Raw genomic sequence first — 17,884 nt, forward strand, 5'->3', positions numbered from 1 at the left:
AGTTAATCTCCTATTTTTATTCCTTTTGTTTCAAGGTCTCATTTACATGTGCCACTCTTTTACTGGTCTGTGTCCCTCGACCCCACCCAGGGCTTTCTGGTACGTTGTGATTCTGCACAAATGTTCTTTGCAACTTAACACCGAAATCTCACTTCTGATGCTGTTGTGTGTGTCCAGTGCAATATTTTTAGTCTACCACAGAGGGTAGTTGCACAAACACAAAAAATCTTGGGTGGTTTTTAGAAACATGTGGGCAAATTATTTGCTTTTGATTCACCTGGCATGTACACTTACCCAACCTGTCCACATTTTTCTCTTTCCATCCAGCAGCCATTGTTTCTCCCACTTTTACCTCACCCCTTGACAGAGCTCAGACAATAACCTGCTTTGCTCTTTGTTTCCTTTTCTCTTTGTATCTATTTACTGGTTTATTTGAAAGTGACATTATACATTAACAGACATCACATCTGCAGTCCCTGAATAAAGTAAAAAAAAAAAAAAAAGAAAAAGAAAAAAAGACAAAACCAGCAACAAAACAGCAAGATAAATTCTCACACACTTTTAAACATCATGAAGATAAAAGCACATGAACATACTAATGACAAAGTGAACTACTATGAGATAAGGTCAGCACAGGACCCACATACGGAAAATGTTAATCATGGCAAATCTGACCGTCAATAAACCAGTTTTTTAAAATGTTTTTGTAGACCAGTTCACTGAGAACTGGTTCTCCGATGTTTCATTTTCGATAGGAGCGACAAACCAAATGACAACAAGAAAACTACAGGGAAGAAAACCAGGACAACTAAACAATGAACTGGCATAGGAGAACTGAAACCAAGTGGTATACTCAAACACACCCACACACATCCCAACACACACAGGGCACAGGTGGAATGAATGAGGTAAATGAAACCAGGTGAACCAATAAACAGTAAACATAAAGCTGACTTAGTTTTTCTGCTACTTGTGTCATAATTTTTTTTTTACCACATGTGTATATCGCCTTTGGACATTCTGGTTTGAGTGGTTGTGTTAGTTTCCCTTCACTCTTTCACTTTCACAATGCATGCTGATGCAACTGTACAGGATCTAGTCATATTTTTCAGTTTTGTGACACAAGTGTTCGAGCGGCGCACAGAGAATGAATGACATCAAAGAAAATGTGGGTGTGCGATTAAAAAAAAAAAAAAAAGATTGTGGATTGATCTTGATTTAACTGCTGACTACAATGTGAGTTTCTGTGGTAAACTTGTCATACTACTGCCACTGAATTGCTAATATGAGAACTCATTAACTAGTGTTAATCTTCAACTATGACTGCATCAGATTAAGGAACGGTACTCTCTGAATGAAGCTGGGGGAAAAGACGGCAGCTTTTCATGGAAAGCCCACTTTTGAGGTGGAATCTGATCCTCTCAGTCATTCTTCTCTTGCTGAGCCTCTCAGAGTTTGTGTGTTTAGAAAAACAGCTGTGGACAAGCTCAAATTGTTTGCCTTTGAGGAGCAAACATGACAAATGTTAGTTGGAGTTGAACTGGCTGACAGCAGGGAGAAGGAGAGGAATGGATCCTCAGCCTTCTTAGTCTGAAGTAGCCTGCCTCTCATTTATCAAATCAGCTCAAATGACCCTTCACTGACACTGTTATTGTATTAGTTATAGTTAACTGTCAAATGTCAAATGACAAATGTCCCTTCACTATTATGGTAATATTTAGCTGTTTACTTATTACTTTTAGTCAGCTGTTTCAACACAATTTATTTCTTCATTTTATCATTTATTTGTGATATAAGGCAAGATTTCCATCATTTTAATCCTTCTCCAGAAGCTAATATTTGTAAAAAATAGACCTAGAAGCAGTACGTCTGTTCTACAAGTAGCCCTATTTGGGAATCATTGTTCCGGGGAAGCATTAAGCATGTGTCATATCTGCAGTTTAATACATCTCTGATGTCGTGTGGACATAGCAGGCGGCTGTAGCCTTATAAATCTTAACATTCACCATGTGTTGAGTTTGGAAGTGACAGTGATGTCTTCTGACTGCTGAGCGCTGCTACGTCCCTAAACACCCAAGTCAATGCTTTCTGGCATATGAATTATAGATGGACCTGGCCGAGCTGCCCTTCTCTGCTCTGAATAAGTAAAACAGTTCTGCCTTTAAGTCCAGCAGGAAATATATTTTGCACTGGTGTCACACTGCGGATGTGGGGGTCCTGAGGAGCCAGCAGGGCAGATAAAAATGGATGAAATAATGATGAGCTGGGATGTCGTCACCTTTCTCCCTCTAAACAGGGCTGAGAGAGGAAGGACCTGAAGATATGTGGAGGGTTGATGAAAACTCTTTCCACCACACGGGTAGCAACGTAGGCCATGAAAATGTAATGTGCTGCTCTGTCTGTGACCAACCGTGTTACATTAGATTGCAACATGAGTGTCTTCTTTCAAAACCTTTTTATAAATTACTGGCATAAATTGTCAGAGACGTCACTGTTTTATCGTGTAACTGTTAAGACTGAGTAAAATAACCGATACTGACCAGGTCGGCCACTGGAGACTTCTTGCGATTCTGTTTCTCCACCTCCACCTGCATCTTGGCCATGGGTTTGGCCATAGCCAGGGCCAGTTTCGCCTCCGCTTGCAGCTTCTTCTGTCGACTCAAAAAGTCCATGTCCTCCAGAGACTCTGAGTCATCCTCTGTGGTGTCCCTGTCCGAGTAGGAAGAGCTCTGCTTGGACTGAGAGAGAGATGCGGTGAAAGAAAAAAGAGGAAATAAGAAGTGGAAAAGAAAAAACCAAGGTGAAAAGAACGTGTTCGCGTATTTCTATGCATGCTTCGGATTTTTGCATTTACGTCCCTTTGCACTGACCGGAATATCATTAAACACATAGAGAAGTGACAGTTTTCACTTTCTCTCTCTTTTTAATTACGCTGAGTTTCATGCAGACAGATGGATAATATAGCCAGTTATCCAACTCACCTCTCAACGAAAGTGGCCCACAAGCCACATAGTGTGAGCAAACATTCATATAACAACTAATGTGGAAGTTATCGCTCTGATTCATAACATATATCTTGCTTATTTCATCAGTTTCACTCTTGTTATGTCTTTAATTGGCTTTTGCAGCATCAGACCTGTATTACTCTTAATTTCTAATAATACATCATTTTCATTTTAATAACACGCAACTGGCAGGAAAGTCCTTTTTATGCATTTATTCTTCAATTCTGGAGAACAACGCTTTCTGGATTCAGTCATCACAAGACCATCATTGCATACCATGGGTGACAGAGGTGTGTCCAGACTTGTCTCTGTCTTGCTGTCATCTGCATCACTGTCCTTGTCGCTGCCGCTATCGTTCACAAAACAGATCTGCAGGTTCATGCCGCTCTGCAGCCTATGGGAATGCAGAGATATAGAGAAGCAGTATAAACATAACGGCTGATAAGAGTCAGCTAGGATAACAAAATCTGACAGGTACAGCATTTAGAGTGCTGTGCATGAAAACAACGTGCCACAATGTGTTGAAGAGGAAGAGAAAAGAGCCATGTGGCCTCCATTTCCAGAGCAAATTGCAAGATGGGGATAAAATTAAAGAGGACTTGTGTTTTTAATCATTTCTCCTTTAGTCTCCAATCTGGATCGATCCAGGAGGCCTCCAGCAGATGCAATCTGCCTGAGCCCAGAAGGGGCGTGTTTGTGTTGAGGTAGAACAGAATATCACTAGGGTGCAGATTCATCCTACTGTCGATCAATAATCTGCTTATTCAGAGCAGTAATTACAAACAGAACTGATTGATTACACTGCATAGATCCATTCAGGCCCACTTAAAATAGGACCTGAGAGGTCGATTGTTATTTCAAAGTAGGCAGCATCAAAAACACTCTCTATAACTCAAACTAAACAGATCGTAGGAGCCATGAAAGTGTTCAATTAACTCCTGGTACTCCAGTAGCAGAAGAGAGCCTGACTCATATGAGAGCCAGTGGAAACTTTGCTCACAGACTTACTGATGAAGAATGTGTTAGAAGCACCGTGTCCACCAAAAAAATACAACAAACTATAAAATATCCTGCTAAATACATATTCAGCTCAATAAATTCTGATTCAGGGTTTACTTATGAAACTGTTTCAGACTACATATCTATCCAATACTACTAACCACGCTATTTATTAGGGATACACCGATCCACTTTTTGGGAGTTCCGATACCGATGTCTGAAATTTGAATATCTGGAGATACCGATATTTGCAGATACCAAATCTGTTGATGTGAACATTATTGTGATTATGGTTATTATTGCTGTGACAACTGTGTAAGGTTTCATTAGGTTGTAATAAATTACCTATCCTTTCTGAAGTTACCTCACCAATACAAATATTATAACATTACAGATCTAACAATTTCAACAAGTTTTATTTTGATTTGGAACATTTTACCCAAATACAACAATATGGTTTTGAAGCAAAGATCTAGCTTTTAGTGTGACAAAAAAATGTCACAGTAAAACATTCAAGGCATTTTATTTCTTTTAAAACATGTCCGAAGCATGTCATCCAACACATCTGGTTGGCTTGACTCGTTTGGTATCGGTCGTGGTATCGGTACACTTTTATTACTACCAAGTACGAGTACACTTGTTTGGTATTGAGCGAATACTGATACTGATTTTGGTGCATCACCACTATTTATCCCAACAATTCATTGTTTTCTAGTTCAAATATATTTGGAAATGATCCAAACGGCAGAGAAGTGTGTCATATTTGATCAGAACTGTCAGCTATTTCCCCATGTTTAAAATAAACCATTAGCAGTATGGAGAAACCCACCTGACTCAAATCACAGGAATAAAAGGGCACTGGAGGGATTACTGAACATTCACTTCCAGTAATGATCCGTGTCAGTAGTTGTAGCTTATGAGTGTGTATGTTTGTGTGTGTGCGTGTGTGTGTGTGTGTGTGTGTGTGTGTGTGTGTGTGTGTGTAAGTGTCTAGTAGGAAGTGAGAGCCACAAGGTCTGATTATATCTGGCTCATTCACGCTGCTTGTCTCTACTTACTGTCACTCTCTTTCCCCTTTGTTCATTCTTTGTTCATTACACAGAGGCATGTCTGACAGTAAATCTTAAGTTTAGATTTGTACTTTTCTTATTCACTTACGAACCTTATAACACAGTCAGGACTCATGCTCTTGCGACATATGTGCTGCTTATGACTTTGTCTAGAATCCCCTTTCAGAACATCCTTATTCACATAAATATCAGACCACAAAAAAGAAACTCATTTATAAGCTAAATGTTGTGTTTTCCAAGTATCAGTCACATGGTTATTGTGGTGAAACATAGCTAGAAAAGTCAGATATCTTACCGGGATGAGAGGCTGGGTTTGCCACTCTTGCTGCAGCTTGTGTAGATGCCGGGGCCATCATCGAAGAAACTGCCCAGGGCCAGCTTCTGCCTGATAGACTCCCTTTCATTCTTCTGGGCCTGCAAGAGGAGATGAGTAATATGTGGATAATTTAATGCGAGCTCTTTAATTTTACAATTACAAAATGAGGACAGGTACGTGTTAGGCTGACAGGAATGAGGCATTAGGACAAGCTGCATGCACAAATACAAAGCACTGTGATCCTGCGCACTTCCTGCAAATCACTCCTTAAAGCATATTAAAAGCAGCAGCCTTGTATTAATTTGGAGAGTGGCCGGTTAGCCGGTGAACTGTAAAAACATATGCAAAAGCTGACATTATCAGATTTCACCAGAAGGTGGTGCTGTTGACTTACCAAACGACTGGCGAACACTTTCCATGCAAGATTCACACATGACTAGGCTTCCACACCAACACAGACCAAATGAAGGTCTCTTTTGCATTTCAGAACTGCTCAACAATGCAGAAATACCAAAGCTATAAAACAAATGAGGCCGTCTCTCCTGACATTTCTTAGACTTGTAATGTCAGCTTAGGTCACACTTCAGCTTTGGTATCAGTTCAGTCACACACAAACTGGTCCCATGGCCCATCGGTGAGGGTATTGGCTGAACACTAATAAGCTACTCAGACTGATTATCATTAAATATATGGAGTCAAACTCTGTGAAAGAAAACTGAGACAAGTACAAGCGGTCTGTCCACAATCTTTAAGACCCTCTTTGTGATTTTGTTTTTGGATAACGTGCAGCTTCCTTTGCTGTCTTAAACAGGAGTTCATCGGATTTCTCAACTAACTGACTTGTTCATCTTTAAGGCTGCGATGCATTATGATGCCACGTTAACAGTCATTTGCCAGATCATCATTGTAAATGAGAATTGCTTTTCAATTGACTCATCTAGTTATGAATAGGGGTTTGATAGCAAAACATCACATAGAAACATCTTATTAAAAAAAAGCATGGATGCTTTAGGGTTGACATTAGTGCCATGCTACTTCTTCATGCATCTCTAACTTTAAGATGAAAGCTAATGGACATAACAAAGAATAAATAAAAATCCTCACAAATGGGTGAGAATTAATCTTATCTATCTTAACTACCCATATACATAAATATTTGTTGTGACAGCGTGGACTTGATTTAAAGTGCTTACACATGTGGAATAGCTCTTTCTATTCAGATCTACTGTTCATGGAACATATGATACCTTCTCAAAGCAGGAGCACTTCTTATTTATAATGAGAACCTCAGTGTGGAAACTAACTCACGTGCAATGCTGGCAAGCAGCGCCACTCCTACTGACAAGTACCAGAAGGTATGCAGTTCACGCTGGAGCTCCTGGTGCTTAGTTACCCTGATGAAGTGCCCAGAACCGCCATCTCTGACATTACTATTTGGACGTGTACTATAATTAGAACAATTACTAATTCATCAATATATTTCTTACCGTTTCATACATTCTTATTCTTGTTTGTTTTGTTTGTTGTCTGCCTCATTCAGCTACACTGGTTTCTTACTGGTTACTTCTCTAGCTCCCTTCACACCATGCTCAATCTCTATTTCTCGCCATCAGGCTCAACTTCTTTTGTTTGTTCACTCAAACCATCACTCTGTTGTTCATTCTGTTCTTCTCTATTCAAATTGCTCATCAAACCTTCATCCCTCTCTCACTTCTTTTTCTCCTGTCCTGTCTCCTCCCAGTGTTATCTCCCTTGACAATTGTATGCAGGAGTTGGTGAAAGTGTCTTCACGAAGGACAAATTAACATAATCCCACTCCACACAAGAGACTGCAAACACAGTGGCACTGCGGGCAAACACAGTGGTATGTCAACCAGTGTACCCTCCATGCATTGCTCCTTTGTGTATCTGTGTGAAAGATTGCCTGGCTAATCAAAATGAGCATACATGAAAGTTTCAATTCACTGCCTCAAAGGCGCAACAGCACCGCCTCTGTGGTGCAGCTCAGGTCAAACACGTTTATGTGCTCCTGCATCGCTCACTGACTATAGCAAAGGTGTCAGTCAAGTTACTCTGCTTAACAGCGGCTTTAAGCGAAGATGAAAACCAGAAGCTTCAGGCTCCCTGACTGACTGCTCTCCTCATATGGTGAGGGCTGAGAAAAGACATGACCGAGGGCTGCCTGAAACCAAGTCTGCCACATTCAAGAAGGCACTGTAAGGTTTTTACATTAAGCATCAGAAGCGCCTCATATTTGACAGCTTTTCATTAAAAGGGTTTGCAGCGGCAGCACCTCACACAGACTGCTGCAGAAATGGATGTAAGCTGAAGGCAAGGCTTGGAGTTTGCAAACTTAGAAAGAAGTGACTACTAAGAGCAACAAAGTGGGAGGCTGTAAAACAACCTAAATGATGTATTTTGAATATGTACATGTCCCAACTTTTCTGAAAGTAAAGCAAAACGCATAAAAACAAAGATTATTCTGATCATACTTTACTGAAAGTGCTAAAAGGATTTTTACATAGAGACTTTTCTGGATCAAATCCACAAGAAACAGATTTTTATTGTTGGTTAAATCAAGCAAAACTGTTGTGTAATATTCATAAAAACAACAACAACAACAAAAACAATACAGAACATGGCATGTCTGTGAAATCTTTATGTAACAGTAGCAATGGAGCTCAAGGGGAACTTTGATCTGGTCATGAGACCTGCCTACATTCCCATCACATTAACCCACATTCCAACCAAAACGGGCACTTTTTCTTTTTCATATTATGAAAGAATGAAGTCCTAAAATAGCAAATGTTGTTATGGTTGTAAGCCTCTGCCTTGGAAACCATCACCAGAAGCTGTTCCTACAGAGCTATCTGTTCTTTACTTTGTCCGCCATCTTTTTGTGAATATATATCTGGGGAAACCTTGAAAGAGTTTCTTCAAATTTTACACTAAAGTTGCTCTAACTGCTAGTCAAATGTTAAAGTGACTTTAGAAATCACAGGTTTGGTCAAAACTTTACAATTCCTACATTAACTATGACAGAATTGAATGCAAAATCTGAAATGCTTCCTGCCATTTTCAGTTTCAATAAAATATATCCAAGATTTTATGGCTCTTTTATTTAGGCCAAGGACTAATTCTGAAACATCAGAAAGGCTTTTTATGATTCATAAATACTTTTATGGTTTAATATTTGTTAGAGAACTTTTTATGAATGAAAGTTGTGCATTCATGATCAGGGCAAAAGGATGGAGGAATATAAAATATATAGTGTAAAAGGAATAAAATCAGATTTACCTGCTTCCTTTGGTAATTATCAGTAAAAAACAACTTTTTGTTCCGATTTTTTTAAATAAGCTCATTAGAGGGCAATGCTAGCACATTCTGAACGAACCATCACAAAAATGTTGCATTTTATTTTTGTATCTTCTGCTTTGCTCTTGGACTAAAGTAACAGATCACCTGTTAACATAGCAGCTTCATGTCTGGGTGTAAACATCACCTGTTAGACAGCTTGTTTGTGTTGACTTCTTGGTATGTGTGTGGTAAAACAGTGATTGCAAGAGCCCCTTAAACCATTAACAGAAGGTGTGGAACGCACCGCTGAGAGGTGGAGGTGTGAAATCCTCCAGTCTCCTGTTCTACACTGCATTTGGATCATCCAAACTACCTGCCTGGCATTCATAGTTTTTATTTAGTCATAATCTAAGAACATCAAATAAATAAAAGAAAAAAAATTCAAATAGATAAATATATAATGTTGGAACCTCTTAAAGAAAATTTCTAACAGTCTGACATATTGTGGTAAAAACTGGAGTAAAAATAGTCGTCATCTGAACTGTGGCGTACTAACTATCTAGCAGCATACTGTAACAGTAATGACAGACTAAATTTCCAGAAACACCAATGTTTACTTCTGTGTGCTTTGACTTCACTCATCCTTACAAATTATCTCTCATTGGCTCATGTTTTCACTCTTCTGATACGGTCTTCGCTCTTGGCTGCTCTTGCATTACAGATTCATTATGATCCTCTGCTTCTCAAACATGCACTTAAAATTGATCCCTAAACAGTATCTACAACCACTACCTCTAAAAAACATGCAAACTCATCTTTTGATTGACCAGGTTGTTACAGAGAAAATAATAAATCAGCATAAAATATTCATTCAGAACTTAACACAAAATGTGATAAAACCCCGACACAGCAAAACGTGTGTTTTCTTCGGCTGAATTGGGAAATGGCTTTATCTTTTGCACTTCCATTTAAAGGTCTATGTGGCAAATAAACATAAAAGAAGGGATGAGTGACAGCTTTAACTACCTCCTTCTGTTGCTGGCCTCAAGCACCAGAGCAGCCCAAATTAGATTGGGAGGAGCACAATTGGGCTAATTTGTGTTTTTCCTCAAATTCATGAAGCAATTTCCTCTGTTGGGAAACCCTCATTGACAGGCACATTTTCTCCTCCACTCCGCACTAGGACCATTTATCTGCAGGCCAAGAGGGTGATTTAGCCCCGGCAATGTACGCCAGGGTGCTTGTCTGAGCCTCCATATCTCCCATCAAGATCTATATTGGAAATGGGGGATGAATTGAATTATCTGTGTAAACAAAGAGCACCCTCCTTCTGGCTCCCACTAAATTGCTGGCTCTACTGGCCAAAAGCTGTTTAGTGGTTAAGATCTGAGATGTGTGTGCATGTGGATGTGTGCGCATGTATACCGCATGCCTACACACGTCAGTCCTTTGCTTTGATCTAATTTCAACCTCCCTTTTCTGTGTCTTCTTACTATTTCTAAAGTTAAAATGAATTATTATTCATTTCTGAATATTTTTGTTCACTTTCCTGCCTTTTTTTTCTCTCAACATTCCTCACAAAGTAGTCTCCCTTTTTCTGCACAATGGGTTCTTTTCACCGACTGAGACCTTACCTCCTGGCTCGGGACAAGAACCCAATGTTAACACATTATCACACACACACATACGCACATAATTACCAGTCATATGTCATTTTATATATGTGTAACATGACATTATATTGAATTTAGATATGACAAATTGTATTTGAAGGTTTTTTTCATTAGCAACTGCTGACAAGTATTTGCGTATATGTGTGTTGCTGTGTGTTGGCAGAGTGTGTGGGGTCCAGAGAATGAGATGGCTTCACTTACATGTTTTTATTCCAGGACTGACAGTGATCTGCTGCTGAGATCTCAGCTTTACAAACCACCAGAACTTCCCTGACTCCTCACTTTGTGTTTTATAACACTGTGGTGCAGCTTTATGCCCCACAGATGTTAATATTGGTGAAAGTCAATCCAATCAGTCCCTATAAAGGAGCAGTTTTGCTGTTATATTCTTTGCCATATTGAGAGTAGGGTTGTTGGTGAAACCATTATAAAGTAACTACATTAGCCAACTTATGAAGGTACAGCCAGCAGCAGATTTGTTCAGCTTTGGATGAAGACTGAGAACCTATCCAGTTATCACATATCCCCTTACAAACATCTTTACAACTAATTTGTTGGACAATTGATTTACAGTCTGTATTTCCTGTCTGTAAACACCTATACTTCTTTAAATTCCCCAAATACTCATGAAAGTATTCACTTGAAGTATACGCACGCTGTCTGTGGAGGCTTAATACGGGTGCATATTTCTCTGTGCGTTTCTGTTTTGATTATCTCTCTTTGCTATCTGAGACCTGTCTTTCTATGCAGTGCAGCATTCCATCCCAGATAAGGGACCTGACCTTTGGCCCCTCTTACAGTTCAGCTGCAGGTCAGTGCAAGACTGCTCCTGTCACTCAGCTCGGAACAGGACAGCTCAGCAAGTGGCAAAAAGGAAATAACGAATGTGTATGTGGTGGCAGAAAAGTAGCGGGGGAGGGTTATGGGGTAAATAGGAGAAAAAAAGAAAGGACGCCAGGGGTGTGTGTGTGTGTGTGTGTGTGTGTGGGGGGGGGGGGGGGGGGGGGGGGGGGTCGTGAAATAGGACTGGAGAGGACAATAGGACTATGAGTCGCATTTTAGCTTTCTTTCTCTGTGAGAAGCTATTTGCATGGAATGACTTAGTGGTTTTTTTTCCCCCAAAGAATGAATCAGATTTAAGAATAAAGCCACATTGCTCATAGTATTATGTCATAACATTGCTCCAAATATGTGTGGCATTTAATGTCCAGACTTAAGCGCCTCGATCTTTGTGTTGCATCACATTGCTTCACACAGCAGAGCAAATTCCATTATAAAGAAAGCTTAACATCTGCATTGTCAATATATACAGATGGTTTGCCCGGTTTAGAATAAAGACTGGAAACTGGGAGAAGTCCAAGCCCACTCTTAGATCTAGTTTGGTAAACTCATATAAAAGACACACAAAATGAAAACAGAACAAAAACAAAAGAACAGGTTGAAGCGTGAAAGCGGGCATGGATACTGGACTACATCTTCGCTTCACTTTCTCCCTGAAAACTTGTGGTCGCTGTGAAGTTGCTTGACGCTGCTTCTGATCAAGAAATAATCCAACACATGACGTAAACAGAAAAACACAACGTCCTTTACCTCTTTGTAGTCATCACTGAGGTAGAGACTGGACGCTTGGCTGATGACATCATCTGCTCTACCACATCCATCCATTTTATCCAGCGTCTCCCTCACCCCCTCCCTCTTTCTCCTGTCTTTTCCTTTCTGCTCCCCAGTCACTGGTGAGGTTTGTCCAGACTGACTCTTGAGTTTGAGCCCAGTCAGTGTGCATCATAATCCCACACAACTTCCATCTTCTGACACTACAGCACCAACTTTACTCCTCTACCGCCGGCTTCTCCTCATCTTTCTATAACATGTTGTGACACCGATTCTTTTTCTCTGCACTTTCTGACTTCTCCACTTGCTCTCTTTCTCAGGCACCGTCGTCGTCTTGCCTCTCCCACAGGACTAGAAAAGCAAAGCAGTCGGAGGTAAGGCCCCACTGGACCCTCCCTACCTTCCGCCCTCTGGTCAGGCAGCCTCTCACGGTCCAGGGAGAGGAAGAGAGGAGGGAGGTGCAGAGAAACTAACATTGGTGAGTTTTTTTTTCCGGCTTCACGCCCCGACGTGAGGACAGCAGCTGCGCACCACAAGCTGAAAAGAGACACCTCAGCGATGTGATACTGATAATCAGAGTGTGTGTGTGTGTGTGCGTGTTTACCAGAGCACAACCATGAGTGTTTTGACTGCTTCTGCGGTGTTTGTGCATTTTCACAGACATAATGTCTTACTGTCCCTATTCATTCTCTCTCTGTTCCACCCAGGTCTGAGTATGTTTGCCAAAGACAGATTCACTAAGTAAATTAGCCTCCATATTTGAGGCAGGATGAATGAGAAAGTCTCTGTGCACATATGTGAGAGATGGTAGTGTACTCCCTTCCTGCTAAGGTAAAAATAGTGCCTTGTCTGGACACCAAAGCCAGCAGCCCCACAGCCTAGGCTGGCTAAATAAACTCTGACAGTGCACAAAGGACCATTAGCCTGGCACACAAACACACACACACAGCCAGTCATTCGCTCACTCACGTACACTGTGATTGCTTGTGCATTGTATCAGTGACTTAGATTTTCAATCTGAGCTCTCCATGGTGTGTAATGATCTCATCTTTGCGAGACATTATCGACCCGTGACTCATATATTTGTCATAGCCGCCCAGACAGAAAATTATATCCACATATGGCTGCAGATTCACACTGCTGGAGAGTACAACACACCCACACCCACACAGACACCGGCCAGAGGTTACATAGAAAAAAATGGCTGACAGGATGGTCAAGGAACTGGAAAACCAACACCATGATTAAGTAAAAATAAACTGAAAATAAACTTGGTCTGAATTGGTCTAAATATAATAAAATTGGTCTAAATATATTACATATTAGAAAAGCTGATACTACCCTTTCATGCATAGTGGCCCTATAATGGACACCTATTTACAAGCTTTTTTCTTGCATTTTTATGAATGAGGATGGTATTTTTGTAAATAAACCACTTCAGTGGATGTGAGTGAGTCATCGAATACATTTCCACTCACTATAGAAACAATAAATATATGATATAATTGAATATAATATAATTTAGCAAGTTTGCCTTTGTGACAAATAGGAAATGAAAATGATACAGCTATATCTTATAGAAGATTTACATAGTATAATTATGCTTATATTATTTTATAAATATTCATTTGAATACATTAAAGTAAATCATAAATAATGATAAATTCTAAATATCTCTACTAAACAAAAATGTATCATTGTGTATGTCTGTAGAGGTAAAATACTGTATTTAAATGTTGCACTGATTTTTTTATTTTTTATTATTATTTCATGAAAGGGTTCATATTATTTTTGCATTATTTTAGACTTTATGTTCTTCCTGTTGGTAGCGATAAAGTTTGGGTAGAGGTTGTAAAAGTCTGGATTTCCCTGTAAACGGCTAACCAAGTACAGTCTTGTTGCATTTGACTGAGCCGCTACAGGGGATCCTCAGGAAAGAATGAAACTTTTTCCTCAGTGGTGGACAGCGGGAAGAAGCAGGAGAACCTGGAGAAAGCCTACACATATTTGCAGAGAACATGTAAATTTCACACGGAAAAGGCCACGGTTCGAACCTCCATCCAGCCGAGACTGGAACCAGCAACCTTCTTGCTGTGAAGCAGCAGTGCCAAAGGAGTGTTTCATATTTAGCTTTATGCATTTTGGGGATCACGAAATCCCCTGCTTCCTACACTACTGCATGTCATGCTGCTGGCAGCAGTCCTGAGAAATGACTTCAAAGATTCTCATTAAGTTTTAGCAGCTATTTTAACTTTGGCCGCTTGGACATTTAATGTAACTACACAACCCTTCAACAACCACACTCTTAATAGTGTGTAAAATGACAGAAGCTGCAGTTGGACCTTAATCAAGCAAAGCTTATAAAAAGTTACTGTCTTTTTATTTTATTTTGAAGATTTAAACTACTATCTGAGGACAGAGTCAGGCAATGAATCATACTAAATTGATTAGGAAAAGCCTGGGAAGGTAGAGATTTCAGATAAGAAATGAACCAGCCAGCCAAGGACAAAGGGGTAAAGGAGGGATAAAAAGAGAGAAATGAGATCGAAGAGAACGGCGGGTGATACTAATCAACATGACTCATGTTCATCAGTTTCTCTGTTCAGAAGGACAGGAAACGAAATGAGAACATGAGAAAAAAAATGGGGAATCAAAGATTAAAACAGCTGAGGAACAATACATTTGCTTGATGACATCAAAAAGCTTTTAAGCATGTGCTCAGACACACGCAACAAACACCAGCATGCGCACATACACACAGGTTAAGTGAAAAAATAGGAAGTGGATGTGATTCAGTGTTGATCCCAGAGGATTATGGGTAGAGTACAGTCAATTGTCTGGTTGTCCCCTGAATCTACCCGCACTGGATCACTGCTGGAGACAAAACAGACAACACAAGCATGTTCACACACACACACACACACACACATACATCCACACTATCAGGCCAATAAAAATGGTGTTAGCTGCGTGTGCATGGGTGGGGCAGAGTCATCCTCACTGGATCTCTGCTTCATTACTGAGGCTGACTTCATAGTGAAGATGAAGTCACTGCTGCATTAAGGCAGGTTTGGTGGATGAGTTAACCTGCTCTACATATGCACGAGGTGGATCTACAACACGTTATGCGCTGATGTAACCACAAACATCAAGCTGTAGTCTGAGGACAGATGGGGGTGTTTTTAGCTTCATACTTGAGACATACTATCATACAGATTAATTCTCATGGTGCTCATGGTGGCCTGACTTGGTCAGCTGAGAGAGAAGTATGAAAATGACACACACACACACACAAACACACTCACACACACGCACACACACATATACAGAGCAGCTTATTGTTCCAAGTGAACAGAGGGTGACTGTGGGAGAGGGTTCCTGGCACCTCCTGTAAGTGTGGGATCCAAGGCCAATGGCGCTTTGAGTGTTTTTGTATTTGTACAGCTATCTATGTGAGGACCTGTATGCATTTCAGATCTTTAGAGTGAGGATATTTTAGTTTCTCAAAAGGTTGTTTAAAAATCCAAACCTGTTTTTTTTTTTTTTTTTTTTTTTTTTGCTGCATGCAAACATATATGAGACCATGCATGCAGCAAAAACGCCTCTTCCCTGTTTATTATCCCACCACGCTTTTTGCTTACATGCCTGTAAGTAAATATCAGCCATCCGGTCCTCATTATCTGTCTGTTTGCTTGTGTGACATGATGGAACTAGATTACGTGTAAGCAAAGAAAAGTAAAAACTTTATTTGTATAGCACCTTTCAAGATACAAAAACCAGGAAGAATAAACAGCGGATTTAAAAAGATGTGTTTGGCACATATGAAATGGCACAAATAAAAGAAACCGCAGATAAGCACGCTAGTCTTGATCCTATTTTGGAAGGGGGAGAGAACGAACGAGGGTTGCTACCATAGCAACTTGATGAGAATTTTTCCATGGCGATGCTCTTTGTTCCAAACAAATTGGGCTGTAAAAGGAGCACAGGGTGACCCATCAGGCAGTCCACTAACTCGCACAGACGACAGTGTATGAGTCGACTTTGGCAAACTGTGTGATACTAGGACAGAGTATGCTCCTATCCAGCTGCTGCACAGCAAATGTTTGACCACAAGAACATTAATCCATGTTTAATGCAATCAATGAAAAGTTTTCTGGGAAAGATTTCTTTTGAAATGTAAGATGTTATAGATTAGTAGTTACACTGGTAAAACTAATCATTAGAGTGCCATAACTTTGCACATTTATTCTCCTAACATCGTTTTCAACTATTTTTGGTTAATATTAGCATATGAATTAGAATAGCAATAGAATTAGTTTATAATAACTCCTCTGATGTGTTGGCTTTGTTTTGATATCTTTGTTCTGATGAAAAATAATCAGCCAATAATGCTGTTTCACATAAAATCAAAATAAGGTGGCTTAAATGAGCTTAGCCAGAGACAAGGGCAGATTGTTTTTCTAAAGAACAGCAACAGCTAACATTAAACTCTATACAACAAAACATTCCACAACAATATCCTAGAGCTGAAGATTTTATCCTTAGTTGTCTTAGTTTGGCCTCAAATCATAAAATATCAATGTACTGTAATGTGAGCATGTCTGAACTTGTGGTTTTTGTTGCCATTACAAGCCGAATTAGCTACCTGGTAAACTACACAAACTCACAATCTCAGTAATTCCATACTTTACTGCTCGGTTTTATTGATTGATTCTTTACTTACAACATAATCCATAACTGGTATATATTGCATCTTTTGCTGCTCATAATTTATAATTCATCTGACCTCGTATAGAATTACACCACACTGACGCTCTTCCTGCACAAGCTTGTCGACACATAAACACAGAAATCCTTACACACAAACACCGAGAGGACAGTGAGGAGGGGGGTCAGGATTCAGCCTGAGTTCCAGAGGCCTTGGCAGGCTGACAGTGCTGTTCCAACCCAGGATGACACACTGTGGCCAAGCTGATAAATCTCACTTTCGGCCTTCACCCTGCTGGGATTGCTTCTGCTGCTGACAGCAATAGGCCTCTATAAGATTTACATGAGAATCTGACTACTGCTTGACATATTGAGAGATAAAACCCCAGGAAAAACACTGAGGTACGGTGTGCTCTCTTAAGTACTTAATGAGGCGAAGTGCAGCATCAAGGTGAAGAATATGCAGCAGATAATCTGTTTTTGTTCTCACTTATTTTCCTTTTTCACATGGGATTTGTGGAGTTGCAAAGCTGAAAGCACAGAAATCAATAGATGATTTTAAGTGATTACAGGTTGTATGGCCAGTTTACTGATTCTCCAGCCTGCTACTTAATTGCCTAATGCCTTCTGACATTAGGAGCTTCGAATGATATCGGCTGGACTGACAAGGAAACGCAAAGGCTTTCTATGTTTCTCTCTAGTAACTAGAGAAAAAAAGAGATAGAAATACAAATCCCACACCTTATTTAAAGGGTAAATAGCCAATGGTGATAACCAACACAGAGTCTACCCCACGACATGGGCTGGACTGGGAAACGGGAACCACACTGTTCTCACCCTCTTTCCTTTCCACTTGATCTAATTACTCCTTGACCATTTCATTTCTTCATTAAACTAATGCCCTCTTTTCTATTCTCTTATTACCCTTAGAGTTTTTCCATTCCTCTGTGGGTGTGTGCTATATGTATGTGAGGGGCGCTGTCTACTTGCTGGTTGCCAGGATACCAGTCTAATTGAGGCGCCTCTTGAGAGCGGCTGTTATCAGAGCCTGAACTCTGTTCTGCTCAACGCTCTCATTCTCTGTTTGCTTCCATCTCTCTCTATTAATACATCCCTTATATTGTTGTATTAAACCTTAAAGCTGCAACTTTATAACATAACCTTTTAAAGATCTCTGCATTTTTTCTCTTTAAATTAAACTGATGC

At 40.0% G+C, this 17,884-nt stretch overlaps 1 protein-coding gene across 5 annotated transcripts in view; it reads right to left on the bottom strand.

Moving 5' to 3' along the window:
* Positions 1-17,884, bottom strand: part of schip1 (schwannomin interacting protein 1) — a 217,629-nt gene that overhangs the window by 4,135 nt on the left and 195,610 nt on the right. For 4 of the 5 annotated variants that reach the window (XM_079246890.1, XM_079246892.1, XM_079246891.1 and 1 more), the window contains 3 exons: positions 5,370-5,488; positions 3,282-3,399; positions 2,541-2,738 (listed from right to left, as the gene is read on the bottom strand). In XM_079246890.1, the coding sequence (XP_079103016.1) occupies positions 2,541-2,738; positions 3,282-3,399; positions 5,370-5,488 (435 nt within the window). Of the gene's footprint in view, positions 1-2,540; positions 2,739-3,281; positions 3,400-5,369; positions 5,489-11,950; positions 12,393-17,884 lie in introns of those variants that run through there. The other variant, XM_079246893.1, reaches the window with a different exon arrangement.

This window comes from Telmatherina bonti (genome assembly GCF_933228915.1).
Source record: "Telmatherina bonti genome assembly, chromosome: 9".
Classification (NCBI taxonomy): domain Eukaryota; kingdom Metazoa; phylum Chordata; class Actinopteri; order Atheriniformes; family Telmatherinidae; genus Telmatherina; species Telmatherina bonti.